Source organism: Andrena cerasifolii, chromosome 5 (assembly GCF_050908995.1).
Source record: "Andrena cerasifolii isolate SP2316 chromosome 5, iyAndCera1_principal, whole genome shotgun sequence".
Classification (NCBI taxonomy): Eukaryota; Metazoa; Arthropoda; class Insecta; order Hymenoptera; family Andrenidae; genus Andrena; species Andrena cerasifolii.
This window is the reverse complement of record NC_135122.1, coordinates 6,343,751-6,366,001: the sequence shown is the minus strand read 5'-3', so window position 1 is coordinate 6,366,001 and position 22,251 is coordinate 6,343,751. Positions and strand designations below refer to the sequence as shown.

At 49.3% G+C, this 22,251-nt stretch overlaps 1 protein-coding gene and 1 long non-coding RNA gene across 10 annotated transcripts in view; both read right to left on the bottom strand.

Annotated features, from left to right (window-relative positions):
* Positions 1 to 22,251, bottom strand: part of Shal (potassium voltage-gated channel protein Shal) — a 110,596-nt gene that overhangs the window by 24,431 nt on the left and 63,914 nt on the right. For 6 of the 9 annotated variants that reach the window (XM_076813203.1, XM_076813204.1, XM_076813205.1 and 3 more), the window contains exon 4: positions 11,348 to 11,500. In XM_076813203.1, the coding sequence (XP_076669318.1) occupies positions 11,348 to 11,500 (153 nt within the window). Of the gene's footprint in view, positions 1 to 426; positions 478 to 3,366; positions 3,660 to 3,738; positions 3,860 to 11,347; positions 11,501 to 22,251 lie in introns of those variants that run through there. The other 3 variants (XM_076813211.1, XM_076813206.1, XM_076813212.1) reach the window with 3 other exon arrangements.
* LOC143369367 (uncharacterized) lies at positions 4,079 to 9,559 on the bottom strand. Its single transcript, XR_013085385.1, has 2 exons — positions 9,102 to 9,559; positions 4,079 to 9,068 (listed from the first exon to the last, which is right to left on the bottom strand). It is a non-coding gene; the product is annotated as an uncharacterized LOC143369367 (long non-coding RNA).

Here is a 22,251-nt window from a genome sequence, read left to right as displayed (position 1 = left end):
ATTTAAAATCATTCGTCCCGCTCGAGCCTTTGAATTTAGAATCGCAACCGATTGGACACCGAATTCAAGCTCCGAGCAGCGCAAGCAGGCCAAGACTGGGTCTCCGTGTCCCATTATATCGAGGGCTACTTGAAAACACTCGTCCTTCTCGATTTCATCCGCACGCTACACACCAGAGAAGCTTCCAGTGGCTAGAGAAAAGAAAAATGTCGCCAGCGCCTCTCGACTTTTGGACCGCTCGATTATCAGGGATCGGATGTTCGGGGCCACGGTTTTCGGTCACAAAGGGGCGAGCCCTCTGTCAAGTGGACCGGGGGTGGGGCTGGGAGGGGTGGTTGTCGAAAAGATGGTGCTCGTTACTGGACCGACGGCAAGTGAATTGACGGAGCTTTTCAGACGGACACTTAAGATTCAATTTTCTCTTGCCTGGCTGATCTGAAGTGGGTGCTCCACTACAGGCTCCCGGTGTTCCTTCGGCTATGCATTATTCATGAAAGCAACTCGTGTTATATATCACAATGCGCATCACAGGGCAGTGGGCGATTAATTCGGCGACACTTTCGCTCGTTTCTTTCGTTCTTTTTCTCGTTTCGTTCCGTTTCCCGTCAAGCAAATCGCGAGAGACCCCTTTTCCACGTTCGATCAACGCGACGCTTTATACCGAGGCTCGTTTGTCGAAGTTCTCGGTCAAGAAGCCGTTCCGCGGTTTGATAATTTCAAACGAACGATACACGCGCGCGTAGACTCCGATGCCGGGTTTCGGTGAATTTCGACGAGCTAAGAGAGACGTTTTCGTGACCTGAACAAAGACACCTGCTTAAACGCCTCGGGGATGATTTTGGGAGAGCGATGCGTCCTGGTTATTGAAACGCGATGGACTGACCGCGTCGGTTGAAACACAAAGTGGTACGAAGGGAAGAAGATTTTCAAGGGGGACAAGTATAGGTCTTAGATTCCAAAATCGGAGCTATCGCCTTCTAATAAAACCCAAGCACTGCCCTTGAGTGGAAGATTATATCAGAAGAAAGTGATTCCAGTGGGAAACGCGGATTGAAATACACCGTCGAGCTCGCTAGTGTTCCTCGGAAAATTCTAGAAGCTCGTCAGCTGCCACGTGCCCGAAATTTAGCACGAAATTTCGGACAGTTTGACTTTTACGCGGAGGGTGGAAAGTTCCTCGAGGCAGATCGCGATGGGAACGACAGAGGAGACGTTCATTCGACTTTAAACGCTTGCGATTGTTGTCGTTAGCGAGTTAACGGCTGGCCGAGCCGCGAGATTTATCGAGGCCCTGGCATATGGCAGCCACTCGCAAACACGTACACACAAACCGGGTTTCGATAATTTCATTGCCAGCTTCGAGAGCCACCCTCTACGGCGCGCTATCGATTCAGTCGCTGGTGCTCGCGAAAGATCTATTCGTCCATTTTCCAAGGTGTTCTAGTCAAAAGAATAGTAAATCGAAGAGAAGTCTAAATGAAAAAGCTGCGAGTCCGCGTAGTCTCTAAGACGAAGTGGATCGACCTGAAAGATGGATTCTTATTCAAGGAGGAAAGACGAGGAACTGTCTTTCACCCCTTCGTAGCCGCGCGCAAAAGGCGCCAGAGTCAGCGATTATTTTTTGCAAGCGCCACTCGTCGCTCATTGTGCGCCAGCCACGCGACGCAAGTGCGCGGCGACGCGTGCATAGGTGCAGCCGCGCTCTGCAGCGAGGTAAAAACGAGCGCGGGGGGGCTCGAGGAAGTCTGCCGGCCAAACTGGAAGAAAACTTCGACCTGCTAAGGACACGCTTAAGCCGACCGGGGATTCCAGCGGGTCCTAGACGCTCTAAACGGCGCCGTTACCCCTAGGAATGTTTTTCAAGAATTTACGCTGCAACTCGTTAAGCCCTGGCAGCTCTCAAGCCCCGGGAGTTCTTCACTTGACGAAAATTTGCCGGGACTCTGCTCCGCTACCTCGAGCGGACTCGAACGAGCAAAAAGAATGGAGAAGAGTGTTCTAGAGTCGACTTGTACACGTGTGCCGAGGATTGGGAAGTTCTCGTTGACTTGCGGAACGTTAAACTGCTGTTAGCAACACTCGCGATGGAGACACTTCGCAACTTTAGCTCGAGCTTTTTCTTGCACTGAACGCGAGGACCCCCTATCTCTGCCGAACTGGGCGCCCAAATTGCCAATTTTCGTAGTCTGGATTATCCTAGATTTTCCCTCTGACCTCGGGAAACTTTCAGTTCCGATTCTTACTAGCCTCTGATATGAATGCTAATAGCTTCCCTACTGACAACTGTCCAGAAGCAGTGAGACAGGTGATCCTACGCTCCAGGAGAACCTGCACTGCCAGACACCTGCTTCACCCATAGGATTCTGCGAAAATTTATACTTAATAGGACTACTTAAGTAGGCCATAGCCACTGATGTGCTGAATAACGTGTACAAATTTCAGACTGAATGGTCAAATAGTTTTTTTGCAATTACCTGCACCAGTTGAAAAAATGTCGTTTTGAGATAATCGCGTTTAAAGTTTCAAAACAAATTAAAAAATTCTTTTTCAATTTTTTTTGTATAATATAAGAGTAGATTAATAAATACCAAAAAGATTTATTGCATTGTATGTTGTATCTACGGAGAAAAAAATCTTTAAAAAGAGCTTAATTTTTCAAACCGTTACAGTGGACTGACCCCTTAAGCTCAATATTAGGGCAAAACGAAAAACACTAAAAAAATATTTTGTACTCTACGTGGTGGTACTAAACATTGTATTTCATCTCCATGCAATTAATTCGCAAAAAATACTTGATCTTCGAGCGATTCGAGTGCCTGGTCCGTTTAAAGACTTAATTGCAACTTATTTCTCTGTATAACTAGAACTAGTCCGTTCAATTGTACTAAATAAATAAACAAATAAAAATCTGCAAATATAACTAACTGTCAGCACTGCGTGCAGTAGAATGCTCGAGCTGAATGTTGACAGTCCCTCCGCGCCAGCTCTCAATGAAAGGATAAATCAGCCCGAGGTGTACTCAGTCCTAGTTTACCAGCTACCCCAATAGGACAACCCCCAGCAATTCTCCTCCATCACGCTACAAAGGTTGATGCTACCACCCACAAGCAGAACGACATCCGTCCAAATAGCGAGTATAGGTCAAAGAGTTGCCAGGCACTGTATGTCGCGAATGATCGAGGCGTGAAGCTCAGCAGGGTGTCTTCTGTCGGGTACGAAAGCTCGAGGGAGGCCTCGAGCCTCTCCGCGCTTGGGCGTCCCGACGCCAACCAGCACACGACACGTGTATACACGTATACACGGACCAAGCACGCGTTACACATACACATTCCCGTACATATATGTATATACATGTGTGCATTATACCTGCTGGATGTCCCTAAGGTCAAGGTGACACGTTGCCGTACAATTTTCTAGTCGATAACCGTGCAAGGATGACTGTACACCCGTATGAATATCCAACGGGCTGCGGCCCACGAGCCGCGGGGACAGGGTCGCGCGTCCGCCCCCCCCGAAAACCGAGAGAGGGGGTGGATCGCGCTCCCGGCGCCACCGGGGACCTTTTAGAATTTCTCTTCCGGCTGGGTGTCGCGGGGCTCGTCGAACGTCTGCAGCGTCGCGGTTTGCGGGATCTCGAAAGCGTCACGTCCGACAGCCACCTGCACGGAGAATCGACAGGCGGTTTCAAGGGATCGGCGCCATATCGTCCGCGGGGATCGAGCGACGCGGTACGACGCGAACGTGCGGGAGCCGTCCGTGCAGGGGATGGTGTTACGGTGCACTTTCGTCAAACGGTCAATTCGTACTGTCAATGGGTCTAACGAAGCTCGCTAAAGTTTCGTGGTGAGGTTACACGTGGCTGAAAATTCAAGAACTGGTGAGAAAGTGGGGACGGGCACGCTCGGTGGCTTTCCACGTTCAGAGAGGGTTTGGGTTCGTTGTGTGGAGAACGCTCCCGCCAATCGCAGTTTTCCCCCTACTTTCTCGATTTCGGGCGTCGAGAGACCCCGGAGGGGGGCGGGAATCGGTGCCCTATGACATACGCGTGCCGCTGTGAGGGTCGAAAGGACGCGATAGGTTAAAAAATCTCAGTTTCTTTATTTCCTTCGGACATCGTCTCAGTGGGATCATCGACTTCTTCCTGCCGCGCTCACGAGCGCTCTCTAACGGAAGAGAAAAGCGTCGCAGAGTAGGGAGCCGCTAGCGGATCGCTGGAATGTGTGAGAAACTTATCTCCGTGTCTGGAAACACCTGATCCTCGGCTCTGTTAAGGGCTCGGCGTGGCTGTCTCGTGGGAGAGGGTGGATTTTTATTGAAACAAGTGGAATCGCTAGATCGAGATCGATGTTGAAGCTGCATCTCGAAGTAGATGCTTCGCGCCGAGATCGTTGCGATCGAGGCGCGAGGCTTCGGGGACAACGCCGTTATTTAACATCTGTTGGTAAGCACCCTTAATCGCTGTGGAAGGCTGCAGAGCCGAGGATTCCTCGCGCGACCCGCGAGCCTGCGGGGATATCGAAAATTCGTGCTCCGAGCTGGCTTGCGTCAAACGGAGCAAAGGAAAATACATCAAAGCGGCGTAAATCACGCGGGGATTTCGTAAAACGCGATCCTCCCCCCGCGCCCTGTGACGGGAATTTATGCCGCTAATGCGGATCGATTACCCGAGGCATCGCTCCTTTATTACGGGCGATAAATTCTGAAAGGGAATATTTAGACAGGGGAGCGCGTAAATCGCGATTAAAGGCGGAGAACGGTCGTACAGCTTTCTAGAATTCGCAGCGGATCTGGATCAACGACCGGGCGGGATCTCGCGATTCTACGCCGCGATGATTAGCATTTAAACGACCAGAAAACACTCTGCTTAAACTGCTCCGCGCTATTCGCAGCACGCTTTCCGTACCGTTCTTCGCTTGATAATCGATCAGTTCGTATTTGTAGCCCGATCTTCGCCGCGTTTCCAATTAAAGAAACTTACGGGGCCATATCGATCATCCGAGATTCGTTGGAAGTGATCGATCGGTACTTAACATCCTGAGCGCAGAAAACGCTTACATCAGCATCGAGAAATTTTGTGGTAAAGTGCATGCATTATTTGATACGTTCAAGTAGCCAGCTGGAAGCAGTCTTTGACCTAACGCAGCGCTTAAGAGATTAAGTTACTCCGCTAATTATTTTTCGACAATAAATGCGAAAGGAGTCGAGCCTTTTAATGAAACCTAACGCCTGTTCGTTTGATGCAAGCCTCCTGGGACACGAAGTAGAATGAACACGATCGTTCTCAGCCGTCGGATCGATCCTCGAGCGATCGACTCTTGTGCACAGTGTTTCTCACAGACCGTTGAGCCTAGCTTCGCAATCGTCGCGCGGTGTTCCTAATTAATGCCAAGGTTCTCGATCCCTAGCCCTTCTTCAGCCTATCTACGAACTGGCAAGGTTTTCCTTAAAGCTACTCCTAGGGCCGAAAGCTCGCACCTTTAAACAGCCTCGTGTCACCCAGATGACCCCCATTCCAGGATCCCAAGTGTCCGAGAATCTGCCTCCGCGAAACGAAGGGATGAACGGCCACATCGATTGCGACATCGACGGCGCAGCTTTCCTCCAACTCCAGACAAGGCGGGGGAAGCGAGAGCCACGGGGAACGAGGTTCGAGTCCCACGTTCCACGCGCTATCGATTCGACTGCCTCGTGCGCGGCTCGAATGCCTCACCGAGCCCCGTGGAACTCGATGAAATCCTATCCAGGGAACGGGGACCGCGTAGACTGCGAACGAAGACGAGAGAAAGGATGCGCCGTGCGCGATCCGTTTCTCCTGCTATCCAGAGGGACACGCGGTCCACGTTCCGCCAGGCAACGTTCTTCTTTCACGCCGCTGCCAGCCCGCGAATGCTTCGGCACAGTCTCGTGGAACACGGTGGAGTTCGGCGAAGGGGCCAGAGCCGCTCGGGGACGATTAATTTGTGCGATCGGACGAGATGAAGGCGGGCACGAGCTCGGGCAGGATTCGACCCGAGGCCTCGGGTCGAGATTTTATCTAAAAATGGAAGACGTAAGGGTAGGGCTGGCGAGCGACCAGGCTCGACCTAGGGGATGATAGACTCGTCGGTGGAAGACGACGATCCGAGTGGGCGCCTGTCGATTCGATCGATAAAGGGCCCTGGATCTTCGATATGAAAGACAGAACGGTCAACGTGACTCCAGATCGCGATGAAACTTGTAGGGATCTCTCTCGAGGCTATTATGGTGATTCTAGTGTCGGGAACTTTGGGGATGAAGGTCTGGGTTGCAGGCTGGGTAAATAGTGGAGTAAATTTGACCACTGGGGTAACTTTGTCCAGGAAACTAGATCTTAAAACAAATGCCTCTAGCACCTATTGTATAACAGGTATTATTCTTGGACAAACTGCAGTTTCAAGTAGATAATTAAAGATATCCAAGGCACTTTGTCTGAGAATAATACCTGGTATACGATAGATGTTAGAGGAATTGAGGACCTCGCAGCAAAAGGGTGCAGCTCCACCTTGACCAATTTCGAGTTAATTAGAAAAAAAACTGTTCATAAATTATTGCTTTGACTTAACATTGAAAAGGGAACACTAATAGAAAAATATATATTTTCACACAATAAGTAGTAGTTATTGAGTTGATAAGATTTTATTTCTATTATTAGCGAATTTTTCAAATCTGGAGCTGCATCTGGAACTGCATTAGGGTTCAGGTTCAAAATTTGCAACAAATCGCTCATTTGTTATCGGATTTACATGAAACGTGCACCGAACGATGTAGATTTTTTTTACGCAGGGTAAACTGTACAATGATTGGCACCCTAAGCGGAAATCCCAATTGGAATGTCTATATTATTTTGTGAAGTTTTTATATGGTCTTAATTTTCAGTTATTATCAATGATTATGGATTTCTCTATAAATGAAAACCTCTTGAGTTTAAAATAAAACCTCTTGAAACCTATTAAGTCTTTTATTTTAAAAATATTCAATGAAAAACAAAAATAAGCATAAAACTACAATCACTGGCACCCTAACATTTGAGGTTATATAGAAAAACATATGTAGTTAAAAGCGAAGTTTAAAGTGTTTTAACAGACTATATCATTCACTATTAAATACCTACAATACTTAGTAAATCGGTATTTCATTCCATTACTTATTTATAAAGCGACAAAATATACTTACCTAGCCCTTATAAAAATTTTAAGAAAACACCTAAAACTCAGCGCTTTACCCCACTTCGTGGTGTCGCCAGATGTAAAATGTGTAGTTTAAATACTGGGACTTGCAGTGTTGTAGTGAAAGAAAAATAAGAAATTGTAAAAAAAGTACTTTCTAAACTCGTATTTTTTAATATTTGGCTTTTTACTCAGGAGTGCCAATGATTAGTGCAGTTTACCCTATATTACACGCCATAACTCAAAAACTGTCACAAATGGAGTTGCGCCCCCGTTGCTGCAAGGTTCTCAATTTATTTTAGAGTCTAGTTTCCTGGTGAAAGTTCTCAAATCTAAAGTCCGCCATATTTCTTGATTTCACGCACACTCTGACCGCGGAAGGAGTGACGCGAATGGGACCGCGGTAAAGAAGCTCGAACTCGAAGCGACGCGGAGTGGGAATAAAAGAGCGAGCGACGTGTTTGATTCGATTCCAGCGGGGCGGTTAATCGAGCCAGCGGTTCGCGGGAGATCTGCTCGCGAGGGCCGCACGAAATCCTCGCGGAGACAGAGAAACGGCTCCGCGGCAAGATATATCGCCGGTTGTCCCGCACATTTCGGCAATTCCGAGCAGACGCGGCGCGGAGGGTCGAGGGGGCGCGCGTTAAAGCTGCAGGAACACATTTGTTGCGCCCGCGTGACGGCGCACGTCGCGCAACGGCCGTGTTCCCTCCAGCCTATGAATCTTATCATTGATTTAAAGCCGGCAAGAAGCACATTCGCCGGTCTCGCCAATAGACTCGGTGAACGTCTGTCCGCGTAACATTCGCGTCGTAAAGATCGCGTAAACGGCCGACTGACGCATCGCAGACGCCCCGACCACGGTCATTTATCACTCGCCCTCTCGCGCCAATTAAAGTCGCTCCCGTGTAAACTCGTGCCGCTCCCAACGTTGCGGTCCGCAACCTCCGAAGCGGCGTGAAATCGCGAAGCTCGTCGAAGGGGAAGAAGAGGAACTGCGGATTAAAATCGCGTGCTAGGAGAGTCTGGATTCTATTTCGAGGCGATTGATCCAGGGGGTGAGGGAAACGGAAAAGCTTTTAAGAAAGAGATGCTGGGATTTCCTTTGGAATGGGTGGACGGAAGGTTGCGAATTCAATTTCGAAGAGATTAATGAGAGGTAAGTTGAGTAAGGGTGAAGGGTCAGCTAGAGAATTCTCGAGTTAAGGGACGATTAACGGGAAGCTGACGAAGGAAGCGGAGGACGGTGGACCGGTGAAAAATGGCGGTCGCAGGAGGGGAGAGACGAAGGAGGAACGACAGTTAATGGGGTTTCGATGGGGTCTCGTCCTCGATCTGTCCGCCGGCTGGATCATTTATCACTTCTCATTTTCCCTCGTTAACGTCGCCCTCGCTGCGTGCAAGCTGATTTACGAGTCGATGTACGCCGGCCCGTGGACTGCTGCAGTCGATACGCGTCGAGTTCTCGATACCAGAGACCCTCATGCCGTTCCGAGACCACCTAGACGCCACATTTCCCATCTCCTCGATGGTAACGAATACGATGGTGATACAGATGATTCCAGGAGATTTTGGAGGGGAATTAATTGAGAGAGATCGGTATTGTTTTACAAAACGATCGCGAGTCACGTCTCGAGCGATTCTGTTCGCGACAGGCTCGCAGCTGTCGCTTGGGAAGCTCGTGGAGCTGTACCTACAGGTAACTAACGAAGATCTACTTGCGTGCTTCTGGGAGACGAGAAGCAGAGGCTCGAAGAAAAGGCCGCTCGACTGGAAGAGGTAATCTAAGGACAATCTACGATTCTCCAAGAGACCTAATAATTTCGATTAGAGACGCAGACGTGGTGGGCTCGCTGCTCCTCGTAAATCCCCTTCGAAATCGTGCTCCTCTGCTCGATCGAATGCTAAAATATCTACGAGACAGCGAATCCAGCAGGCTGACGTCGTTCTACCAGAATCGCTACTACACCGATTTAGAATTCGCCAGGAGGCAGTAGTATAAGGCTAGATAATGTCGATTAGGCCCCAAATTCGACCGTACGTGGGCCTGAAGGGGCCGACAACGATGAGCTAGTTCTAATCTATACCCTAAGAATCTTAGTTCCCCCCTCGATCAGGGTAGTGTCCAGGAGCCAACTATAAATTGCTTCGTTACCACGGCTCGTTTCAGTCCGATTCAGTCAACGTCTCGCCCCTAGATGCGCGGACCCTTGAGCGGATTTTAGCAAAGCTACCTTACCACCGACAACTGATATGATTCCGACCCATAAAGCGACTGCAACGTAGCGTAAAGGGTATTATTCGACGAGGAACGAAATTAGTCCCCCAAAAGGGGGGGTATCACAGAAATTCATCGCAAACAAAGCCAAGTTACATACGTACCGCTCCCTGATCCGTTTAGACTCCGATCAGGACTCCAGAGGAAAGTAAAAGGCGAAAGGAGACGAGGCAGCATCGTCGAGGAGATCGATCGTCGTGGATCCGCTGGAGAAATCACTCGATCCACTCGATCGCGCGCTCTCTGTCCCTTCAGAGACGTAATATTGGATGAATTCCAAGCGCGAGGAGAAACTCTTCCACCCGAATTAGCGACCACTGCTGACGTAACCGAGCTTCTTCGTGTTCGTTCCCCTCTGAGTAATCAGCGTGGAGAGGTATGCTTGATCGAAGAAGAGATCGCTGCCCATTTCCTCGCGATTCCCTATAAATCTCCTAGCAGATTCCAAGCCGGATTGTCGGGAAGACGCGTCCGGGACGATGACACTATCACTTCTCGCGATCCATCCGAAGAGAACTACATACTGCTTCGCGACTCAGCATCCGGGGCCTGTCTCGAGGGAATCGCAGAATTTTCCCAGCCTCGCATCCCGAATACCAAGTTTATCTAGCTCTTATCAAGCGCACCGAACGATCCGCACGTAATGCGCGTGCACGGAGATAAAATGGAGAGAATATCGCCGGGGAGAGGAGTACTGCTTCGAAATTCGAGCCCTCGGTGCACGAGGGAGAGTCCACCCCGAAGGGACACCGTGCTTAGCAACTGGGATTCGCGCACAATCGCGATATTTTGAGCCCCCGGGCCTGCTCGAATATGCTGTCACGCGAGAACACCTAATCGTTTGAATGAGTGGTAACTTTGAGCCTGCCAGACGAAGGGGTGCAACAAGTTTCTAACGCCCTTCGCACTTTCGGCGATCGAATCCCAGATACTAATCTCCCAGAGCTTTATTAGCTAATCGCACCGTGAACAATCGAACGTCGACATCTCGAGGAAGATCACGATCGAAATAGGGATCGGAACGCAGAGTCCGGTCCTGGCACCAGCACCGAAAGATCGAGGTGATCGATAAGGACCGACAGATCGTAGCACCGCCCATCTCGCGGGTTTCAAGCCTCTACTGCCGAAGAAGAATCGGAGCTACTCGAGCGATAAGACTAACTAATCGCTGAGAATCGTCTTAGCATCTCCAAACTGCTCGGGTACGAGTGATCCTCGGTTAGAGTCGATACAGAGACTGTCGGATACAATAAATTCCTGACGACTCCGATTATTTTACACATAGAACGCTCAGTCTTTGTCTGATTCTGCACTCAACTATCCAAAGGTCCCTCTGCTGTCAACAATCCTCTCGATTCGATAATTTACTCCTTTTCCTGAGCTACGTACCTAGACTCCCTGTTAAAACCTGCTCTCGACACACCGCACCAACCACCAAACGCTGAAGCAGTGGTCCACGTATCCGAGTGAGCACGGTTCGCGGCCTAATGCTGCGACTGCTAACCCTGAACAGCGGTGACCGCTAATAGAGAGGCCCTTTGAACTCACCAGGCGCGCGAGGGCCGGTAATCCGAACGGTGGGTCAAGGAAACCTCGCCGTTCCCAGTCCGGGGGCGGGTCAACGGTCACCTAGAATCCTTGGCCCGAGCCCTGCTCACACCCTTGTCTCGTTGTAGGGGCTGGAGGAGCTGGTGCCCTGGCGACGTAGCCGGTCATTGTCGCCGGGCACGTTAAACGCGACGTTCGGCACGGTGGTCGGGTCGACCGACTGATAATGGGACTGGACCGGCTGCCCGCTCGGCTGCGATTGGTGAGAGTGGGAGGAAGACGAGGGTGGGCCCTCGCTTATGGAGGTCGTCGAGGCGAGAATACGGCGACCGCGTACCTGGTAACGTTGGGGGTAGCAGCGGCCGCAGCAGGAGTGCAGCAGGCCGCCCCTCGAGGCAGTGCTGTGCGCGGGGGAGGTCAGGGGCGAAGGGGAGCCAGGCCTCTTCGGGGCGCCGTTGTACGGCACCTCCATCTCCACGAACTCGCGATCCTGAAACAGAATATTTCGGCTCTTGTCAGTATACTCTGGTATAATCCTGTGGACAAATTCTTCGGTAAGGGTGAACTGATATCTCGTGCATCAGACATCGCATTACCCCTGCCCAGCCGACCATAAAACTTGCAAGGCATTCCTCAACTTCGGAAATTCGATTCCGCTCGCCCGCAGTATCGCCCGAGTCCAATACCAATCCCAGAAGCCGCGTCAATTTTTCATCAGTTATCGACGCAGCCAAGTAGATTGTGCACGTAACTGCACAGCCCCATGCGATACCGCGGGCCAACATCCTTCACGCACGGATCTCTCTAGCTCCCTTACCGCGGGCCGCGCAACAACACGCCCTTTTCCATTAAGGAGAACGTTGCTCGCGGATCGTGCTTGTTCAGGGCGATCGATAGGCGAGCCAGAATTTCATTGAAGAATCTTTACTTTTAATCAAAGCAGTCGATGCCCGCGAGTAGATAGCACACGTAACCGCGCAGTGGATCGGGAACGTGCCTGGTCAGCCACGAGCGCTCCGTCTCCTATCCAAACGCTCGACTCGTGGCTGGGTAACAGGGATGTGCGCGATCGTCGCTCGTTTAACTCGATTACTACAGACAGAGGGCTAATTCCAGCGAAATCCGCAGAGACGCGACCCTCCGATCGCGCCCCGCGATCAGTCGAAAGCGTACCGGAGGAGCGCAGGTGAAATTGTTCTGGGAACAAAGAGGAATGTTCGCTCTCGAGTCGCGGAGAGACCATTTCCGAGCGTGTCCCAGCGTCGTCAGTCAAAGTTTCGCCCGGCGAGTATTGCTGGAACTGTGCTCCAACTTGTTTCCCCGCTCGAATTACATAGCCAAAGGGGAGGCACAGGATTCGCGCAAAGGCCAGTCCCCGCCTCGACCTCCGGTGCATTTCCATCAGGATTTGCTCCGCGACCCACGCAATCGCAGAAACAGCGCCGCTGCAAACTTCGCTGCACGAGGCACTGGCGTGATTTTATTAGCGCTCTACTTCGCGACTTATCGAGTTAGCGCTAGAGACCTGAATATTGCTCCACGTTGCTCCTTCATTTCTAATACGATTTGTGAAAGTCTTTGAATATCACCCTGCCCATCGAGTCTTTAAATATTTAGCTGCCAGTGTCTTCTCTTTAAGAATCGCGAGACTGTTTGCTGGCGTCGTTCGAAACGGACCAGCTAATCTTGGACATCGAACCCAGTGGAGTGCTTCAAAAGACTGGCCCCGACTTCTTTCCAAATGGATTCCAGGAGAGACTGCGCGTCTGTCCCATTCCACAGGATCAAATCTTCTCCGCGCAGAGCTGCGAACAGCTCCGCCGGAGATCACTCGATAACCTCGCTCGTTCCTGGCATCCAGGGATCGTTCACCTGGCATTTTCCATGGCCAACTTTCTCCACCCGCAGCGACCGTTCGCGGAACAATCGAGGAGGCACCTCTGAACCCTCTAACTTTTCCAAAACACGTGCACACGTGGGGCCTGACACGCACAAGTGAACGATTCTCATAATATTGAAAAAGCTTTCGGAGAATGCAATAAAAAATCGATTTTTCGACTGCTTAGTCCCCTTAAAGAGATATTTCCTCAGTATTTCAATTTGTTATTAAATATTTTTGTTAATAACAATTACGTGCATTCTAAAAAATTTGTTCTCAAAATATCCATGCATTTGTAGATGTGAAGATGTGGGGGCTTGTAAGGCCGAACGCGTGCAATGGTGTAATTTTAATTTACGTGTGCACTGTAGGGTTAAGAAGGAGCTCTACTAGAAACGCCGATTAAGCTAATTCTGACTCGACGATGAAAGCTAAAACTCTATTAGCTTCCTTCGAGGATGGCCACTGCAGCCGTTCGAACCTTACCCCCGTTCTTCCCCATTCAGCTCACTGACCCGTGGAAATATTTAAATTTCATGAATCCGTTATATTCTAAGGCGCAAGTGACCCAGAAAACTCGGGATTATTTCACAGGGATATCGGCGGATGTTTATCCCAGCGGTAGGTCGCGGGGAACGTTGGTTCGGCGAGCACGGAGACCGAAAGGAGGATGAATATTTTCGCAAGCGGCGACGCCGCGCGCTCTAACGCGGCGTAAACGGGCCTAGAAACGTCCAGGACAATTTGCGACTCCACTCGCGAGTGTATTTCAGGACGAATCGGCTCCGTTCACGGATTAAGCTCGTCCTTATCGCGTCAGCCCGCTCGAGTCCTCGTCGCGATGGGCAGTCGAGCGTGGGAATAAAACGAGCTCGCCGAAGGGGATGAGATATATCGAGGCCGACAAAGGACGCCCGCTACCCCCATTATTTCCACTCCTGCGTGGATCCCGTCGATACGTTCTCGCGATTCCGCGTGGAAACGTAATTGGTCTTCCCCGGGTCGACGAATGGGGAACGTCGAGGGCTGGCGGCAAGGAGATTCTTCCTCAGAATCCCCCGGATTATTGCTCGAGGATGATGCTCCTGTCGTACGTGCGCGCCACTCGTTGCATGTCCATCGATCGAGTCTCCGAAGCCGCTGTGCCCCGACGATAACGTCCAGGGACACGTTCGCGTGTCCGTCGAACTTTGTCTCGGTTCGGACAACTTAGACGGTTCTTTGTCGCATAGTGGGGCAAGGATACGCGCGCTCCACTTTGATCAATGGACAAAGGAGCCCCGCAGTTCGGCAACAGAAACGGCCACGCCGTCCAATCAATCTCTCCCGAGCGGCGAGGCTCGATCTCCACCGGGCGAGTTTGTAAAAGTAAACTCGTTAAAGGCGGCGACTGTTTCGAGATCCTCGAGGGTGGCGCCCCAAGTTCGAGGGGAGCTTTCGACTCGCCCGAGAGCCCGACAGGGGGACTTAATTAATACAGGACTCGCAGAGGAACGGGTATTTTCCAAGCTTCACATTTCTCGAGAATATCGAGCCAATCATCCTTCCCTGTACTTCCACGCGGGGCGAACTCGTCGAGCAGAAGTTTCGGAAGGCTCGAGAGCTCGCGTCTGCGGGCCCAATCGCTCCCATGGTATTAAAATCGAATTGCGATCTTGGGTTTCAATGATCATACAGGTAGATGCCTTTCAGTTCGATAAGCTTTTCGTTGGCGGGGGGCACAGTGTCACTAGGGTGGATATGAAACAAGCGGGGACAGCTGGCCGCTGCGGCGTCGTATAAAAAGAAATGGCGGAGAGTACCATTCTATAAACAGAACGACGCGACGCTATTTTTGCGGGCCGGCTTGTAAAGGTGGTTATAAACGCAACTGACCTCTCCAAGATAGTGACGCGTGACGTGACACCGTTTTGGAGACCTACCAATTGCGCTTTCTATTTAGCGCAGCCATTGATCCTAGGCTCGCGCCAGACTCAAGCGTTTAAATATAAATTAAACAAATTCCCGCGCGCACCGCCTCGTTCCGTACGCTTGTACGATCGCGCTAAACGGCTCGGAAAGCGCTGGACCCTGGTTCGCCATTTTGCAACGGGAAAAAGCGACTGTAAACGTTAAATTGTCCACTGAATGGCAGGCATCGATGCTTCGGCCCTTCTCTTCAATTTCGCTGCTCCCTTTTCCAACAGTGTTGCACGCAATATGGTATTGACAACGACTGCTCGTAAACAGCATTATTATTTATTTACTTCTTTTTACGGGTTGACCCCATTGTTTACAATACGAAGAAATATACAAAGAAACATTTTAAGTGAAATGATTTTAATTAATTTGGTCAAAAGTACACTAAAAACTAGAAAAGTATTATTTTCTTGTACTACAATTGCGATGGGGATATGTCACTTTAAGGGGCGGTTCCGGTCTAAAAGTCGATTATTTTATTTCATCTTTCGAATGTTCAACCTTTTAGGAATGCGTGTTTAAAAGGATTTGTCGAAATTCGTAAAATTCCCGAAGTTATAGGCATTTGAGTAGCGGCAAATGCATGGGTAACACCCGGCCACTCGGCACTCGCGTAAAACTTTAAACGCGTTTTTCTCGAAACAGTGTTCTCAAAACGGTGGGACCTGTATCTCCAAAAGTTATTATCCGATTCGACTGAAACTTGTTTTACATTGAAGAATATACTTCTGGCTAGGAGGGAAACCAGAAAAAATACAAAAAATTGAAAATTTATAATTTTCAAAGGCGTTGAAAGACGAACAATATAGGGGGAAAGTGATTTCAAACTTCAAGTGTCGTTATTTTAAAAAAAATGTCACTTTTTTTAAATTTTTCTGGTTCCCCCACCTAGCCAGAACTATATTCTTCAAAATAAGAAAAGTTTCAGTCGAATCGGATAATAACTTTTGGGGATACAGGTCCCACCGATTTGGATGAATTTTTTGACGCCTTGAATTTAACGACTCCCCAGTGCTGTCTGTAATGATTAATTATAAAACAAAAAATATATTTCTATAATTTAAGACATCCTTAATACAATGCAACAAGTCCCATTAAATTATATATAGTAGTTTTCCTTTAATTAATTCCTAAAGATCACCTATTTTTTGGGGCTCTGGACCGGAACCTCCCCTTAAATAAAATCGTGGGGCAGGATGTTTCATCGCTTCTCATCGATCGTGACGAATTTTTATAATCACCGAATGAATTTTATTGAATTTGCACTAAAAATGTATTTATCCCTTCAACTCGGCTCCCCCAAGATTAAATCCTGAGTGCGCCACTGGATATAGAGAACAAAGTAGCTATTACCCCGACAGTTTCTTGCCTCGTTGGTGGTACGCTCACGTACATGAATTTTATGGAATACAGCAATTCCCGTTAGTTTTATACTCTAAGGAAAGAACGATGAATTTCAAATGGAGTCTCCGCAGACTTTTCAGCTGGCTCCAGTTTTTATATTATGAATTTAATATTTTAAAATAAGTATTTTATTTTGCAACTGGCTGCTTTTTATATTGTTCTCTGTGAGAAGTACGATTTTAAAACATGGACGAAAATATGGTCCCATAGAGAGTGAGGCGCCTGGTGCGCCTCGCGGTGAACGCGGCCCTGGTTCTAATCCCAATTTCGCGAAGCTGGGAGCAAGTTGGAGATGACAAGGTTCCCCAAGAAGTACGCGTGCACCAGCGACACCATTTTAGAAATGCAGTGACCGCTAGACGCGGCTAGGATGGGCATGCATTCCCTGCTTAATAGAGGCAGCGATCGGCGTTCGTAAATCCAGCTGGGCCATCCTCGTGCCCCATAAATAACTCGCCACGCCATTCGACCTGACCCCGGACACTTGTCGCGATTTTATGGACGTCCCTACCTATGCGAGCATTCCTGCCCTATGTCGCGGAGGCGCGGCGACGGGGACGCGCAACGGAACCTGGACACCCGACGACTTGGTTTCCTGGTTCGCCTTGGAAATCGACCGCGAACGTCTGCGACTAGGAGGCGACCTTTAATCGTATTTTACAGACGCCCGTGACTGGTCACGGAACGTAGCTGGCAGAAGGAACATGGAGTTTCTCAGGGAAGCATCGAGCGTTATCTCAACTTCGATTATTGTCAACGAAAGCGACAAGCGAAGCTTTGGAATTCAGAGATGCGTTTAGCACTCGCGGTCTGTCCAACCACGGAAAGTCACTTGGGTTAGAGGAGAGAAGGAAAGCAAAGGGATCTCTGAGTGCAAGAGCGAAATGGTTCCGTGGAACGCGGCGGAAGAATTAAAGCTGGTGTCTGCCGTGTGCAAATTCGCAGCCGGTGGAAAAGCGCGAGGCCAGCAGGGAAAACCGAGCGATGAACATCCGTGGGCCAAAAACCGGCGACACGGCTGGCCACTCGTGAATTTAATATCGTCCAGCTGGAAGTAAACGTGCTGGAAAGCAGGCAGTGGAAAGACGACTGGGGAAGGAAATGGGAGTAAAGAGACAGGCAGCCCAGGGAAGACGGTAAAACTGAAGCAAAGCGAGACCGTGACCCGAGATCTCGTCGAAATTTTTCCCTCGATCGATCGTCCACTCGACGAAAACACGCTTCTCTGTTACAGGATCAGAAGTTTTGAGCCTTTGAGCCGGAGCGGGGCTTTCAGTCTCGATCCTCTTCGGGAATCCCGTGCTCGTCGAATTCTTTCCTCGAAAAGGGGAATCTCTAGGGAACTGGCGAGCGTGACGCGACGAAGACGAATACGCGAGGCGAGCTTTTTCAGCCGCAGGGAGCTCGCGAGTAGCCGCTGGAGGCAGGTGCTTTCGAGGCGTCCACCAGAAGCAGCGGAGCCGCGAGAGCACTTTCTTCCGCCACGGTTGCGCCCGCTGTGCCACGCGAATCGGAAAATCCGATGGGGCTGCGCTATTCTCGGACCTCTTTAACGCCGTTTCCCAGCTATAATTAGTCCCCGCTATGACGTCTCGCCCCGACGACTCCGATATCCCGATGAGATTCGATCGGGGCCGACCACGACCCGGAAGAAATCAATACGCCGACACGAAGACACCGATTGGCCGCGTCTGATACTCGCGAGCTGCGCAACACCGACGCTCGAAGATCACTCGCCGCGATTTTCCAGGCAATCTCTCAACCCCTTCCGTCATCTCCGCGAGCGCAATTCAGGGAGCCTACCAAACCGCTTCCACGGTCTTCCAGTGGATGTAAAACGATGGGGGAAGAGTTACTACTTTGATTTAAAACCGCTCGAGAGCTATTCGTAGAAGTAGCGGGTGCTGTGCGCCGCGGAAGTAACTGGCAAGGTCCATCGACTCGCCGGGAAATAGAGCTCAAGACGAGGGGACACTGACACGATTGCCGAGGAGCCTGATCGATCTGCCGAGCAGACGATCCACCGCGTCAGCGGGCCGAACGTGTTCTGGAGTTGTTACCCCATGACGTTATCGTCAAGCACGTCATCGCTGCATCGAGACGTTCTCCTCTCGAGCCGCCGGGCACGTTGAAGCCGCCGTTTCAAGATTCCGCGGAGCACAGACTGTCAATTATAAAGGGGCACGGGTGAAGAACCGGTGGGTGCTCGAGTGGGAGGGAATATCGCGAGGCAAGCTGAATCAGAGAACCGTCGAATGCCCTTAAGAGAAGAAGGGAGGGCCGGGAAGCTTTTAATTGGGAAACGTAAACGAAAAAGAGAATAGAGAAACAGAACAGAATAATGGTCAATTGAATGACACAAATATTTCAGGTGATCACTCGTCTGCAAGGGTATTTTAACCTGACCTGCTCCACAATCCCTCGAAATAACGTTTCCATTCATCCCTGACGTCAAACGGAAATTTGGTTCCTGCCTCCGCCGTGTTTTCCCACCCTGATCGAGTATTCTTACCCCGCCCCCTTCCAAAACGATGCCCGAAGTTAGTCGAAATCAAGCAGAAAGTTCGACCTCGCGGCTTCATCCCGCGGGAGGGTGTTAATCAATCTCACCGGGGGGTTAATTAATTACTGCAAACCGACGCGATGGAGTGGTCAGGCGATTCCGGAACGGCTGGAAGTATGCCTGACAGTGGAATTCGAAAACCACCAAGAATCTTCGGGGATCCTCGAGCTTCAAAGATTCCAAAATTCTCTTCAAGTGGCCCCTCGGCGGGGACGTCACGCGAAGACGTCTCGCGAAGACGTCTGGCTTTTCACGGGGTCCGGTGGCGTTGCAATGTCAGTCGTCAAGAGCCTACTCGGCAACTTCGAAATTACTAAAGTTCGCCTCGTTGTCGCGGGACACAAAAGCCGGCTCCGATAAGAACGCAGGAAGCGAGGATGGACGAGAAGCAGAGGCAGGAAGACGCGGGGGATGGTAGACGCGGGCGGAGGTGGAGGAACGACGCTTAAAGTTTCCTGGACCGGGCGAGGAGGGAGAAAAATTCGTGGAGCATTGGCAGAGGGTGGACAGTTAGACGCCGGCACGCAGACGTGCTCAAAAAGCATCCGAAAGCGGCAGGAAGTGGAGCGACGCGGCCCTGGGCCGTGTACACGATTTCCTTGACGACTCGACAAAGGCGGCCGGAATCCCATTGGTTTCTGGGTTAAGTACACCCACCAGGGAAGCCCGCGAAAGGGAAGGGTGAGACTATCGTCAAACAATGCCTGCCTTCAAAAGAGACCGAGCCGATTGGCAGCTGATAAAGGATGGAAGAGCCCGCGAAGGCTGCGCGGTGAAATGAACGATGGAATTCGATGGATCCGAGCGATTAATAATTTCGAGGTAGCAGAACCAGGTGGAACTCTCTTTCGGAGCGTGCTGGAAATATTGAGGAATTCTGGGATCGAGTTTAATCCATCTTCGAGGGAGGATAAACTCGAGTGTTGGTGCAGGGGTGCGTTAAAGCCTCTCGATTCTTCCAATAAGTAGATCTGATTTGTCCGGAGTCTTGTGTTCGCGAAACGAACGGAATGCTCCGTCGAAGCGATAACCTTAGCGGTTAATCGATGCATCCTTGCCCGAGAACTTGCAATTAACGCGATTTCCGGGGACATTCGGGCTCGATAAGCCCACCAGGCAGGGCTCTGATTCATGCACCGCGGATTGACCTATTTAGCCGGCTTTCAGTAGTCCATTTCAATTTCTAGCTTATGAACACGCGTGTGCTTAGAAACGCTTGCGAATACGCTTTGTACACGGTCCGATTTGGAAAAGAAACTTGCCGGAATTATGGGATAAATCGCAATATGCAAATTGCACGCGATAAGGGAAGTCGCGAAGACTTACCACTTCGCAATGCAAGATGCGAGCCCTCGTTTTCGAGATGCAGCAAAGTGAAACTTAAAGGCCGACTTCTGGGGCGCGCAGCTTGAATTTCAGTAGTGCACACACTCAACCGCGAAAAAGACACTTGCACGTTTTATGCGACTTTAATTGTGAAACGTTTAGAAACGAATATCACTTTGCTGGCGCGTCGGTTGAACTCCGAAACTACTTAGTGGTGTCGTTCGCGCTACCAAAACAGGACTAACCACGCGACCTTAGGGGTACCGCTGTTTGGCCCGAAATTCTCAATGTACAAATACAGTGGCGTGGGGAATTAAGGAAGCTCGCGGAGTCGGTTGCTCGTACGATTTATGACGTACAGTGGCTCACAGCCATAATCGTACACTCTTTAAAATCGCATAACTTTTTTCAAATTAATCCAAACGACTTGAGTTTTTTTTAGAAGCTAGAAGGATTAGTTTGCTAAGTGACGTGATTCTTTGTTTTGGAAAAAATGCACTTGGTCGGAATAGCAAAAAAAAAATAGAAAAGGTCGTTCTTTAAACTTCTTTTTATGAGCCTGTAATGAAAATTCAAAAAACCCGTTTATAGATTGAAGTAACTTGTATACGTGTTTAAAATTTAGTGAAAATCGGTTAACGTTGCTCCGAGCTATAAACGCTTAAAGATCGCAGAATAAGGTCGAGAATCGCTGATTTTGGGAATTTCCGCACAACTTTTTTAAAATTAATCCAAACGACTTGAGTTTTTTTAGAAGCTAGAAGGATTAGTTTGCTAAGTGACGTGATTCTTTGTTTTGGAAAAAGTGCACTTGGTCGGAATAGCAAAAAAAAAATAGAAAAGGTCGTTTTTTAAACTTTTTAATATGAGCCTGTAATGAAAATTCAAAAAACCGTTTATAGATTGAAGTAAGTTATCTCAACTGATACTAATACACAGGCTCATTCTTGAGAATCGTGGCCACTGCTTTTTGCGCAGACTGTGCAGAGAGACGGTGGTCGTGTACCTGTCACAGCGACGCGAAAGGGTTATTCTCTGTGTGCAGGCACGAGGGGCTGGGTGTGCTTAGCGGGTGACACGGCATCCCTTGCACGAGAACGGCCGAGCTAAAATTAGACGCGAACAGAGGGGGTTTATTCAAATTACTCCGCAGCGCGGGCGCGAAGCGGTCTCCCGGATTTTAAGCGACGACGTGTTACTTCTCTTGCTTGGGAGAAACGAACCGACTCGGATAACACGACGTTTCCACGAGAGACCGCCGCGAAATTAAACGAGGCCCACGCGAGGCTTAACGAAGCGTGGGTGTCTTCGTCGAGAGAGGAATATTCACAGTCCGATCATTGCCTTCCAATTCGACGTTCGACGAATTAGATTGACAGAAGTAAGTACTTAATTCAGACTTGGATATCGGTCTTTTCTTTCTTTGAAGAATGTCAGACTTCACGGTATTTTGGACGTATGAAAGAATTTTTAATTAGTCTTCGCTAGTAGGGTAAAGTTCTTAATTTATTCTTTAACAATAGAATATGTTTACAAATTTTTGTGACGTAATAAATGTGTGTAATACCACAACGATAATTATGCACATTCAGATATCGAAAAATGGAAATTCATTTGAAAAATTAAAAATTAAATTTTAGAGACTTCCAATTGGCTTTCTTTTCAATTTAGCTTTCTGGATAAATGAGTCTTAAATGTGTTATTTTAACTCCAAATTTTTTCTGCGTGTTTATAACAAGCTTATAAACATACATATACACGTGTTTGAGAAAACATTAATCCTAACATTATTAAATAATTCATTTTCCACTGAGTACACATTCGGGGCGAAGCGACCGGGGTAAACTGAGCTGCAAAAAAAGATGCGCGAGTGATGTGCGCAATAACCTAACCTGTCAGCTAGCTGAGAAACCACGCGGCGTGATGAAACAGAATCTAACCTCGAAAAAATGAAAAATCTGCCACAGTTTTTGCAACCACGGTTCAAATAAACTAGAAACTGACGTGCTACACACGTCATCCCAGCGCAAGGGGTTAATAATTACCTATATCCTTAATTAAAACTCGTATTTTATTACAGCTCACTTTACCCCAGATAGTAGCTCACTTT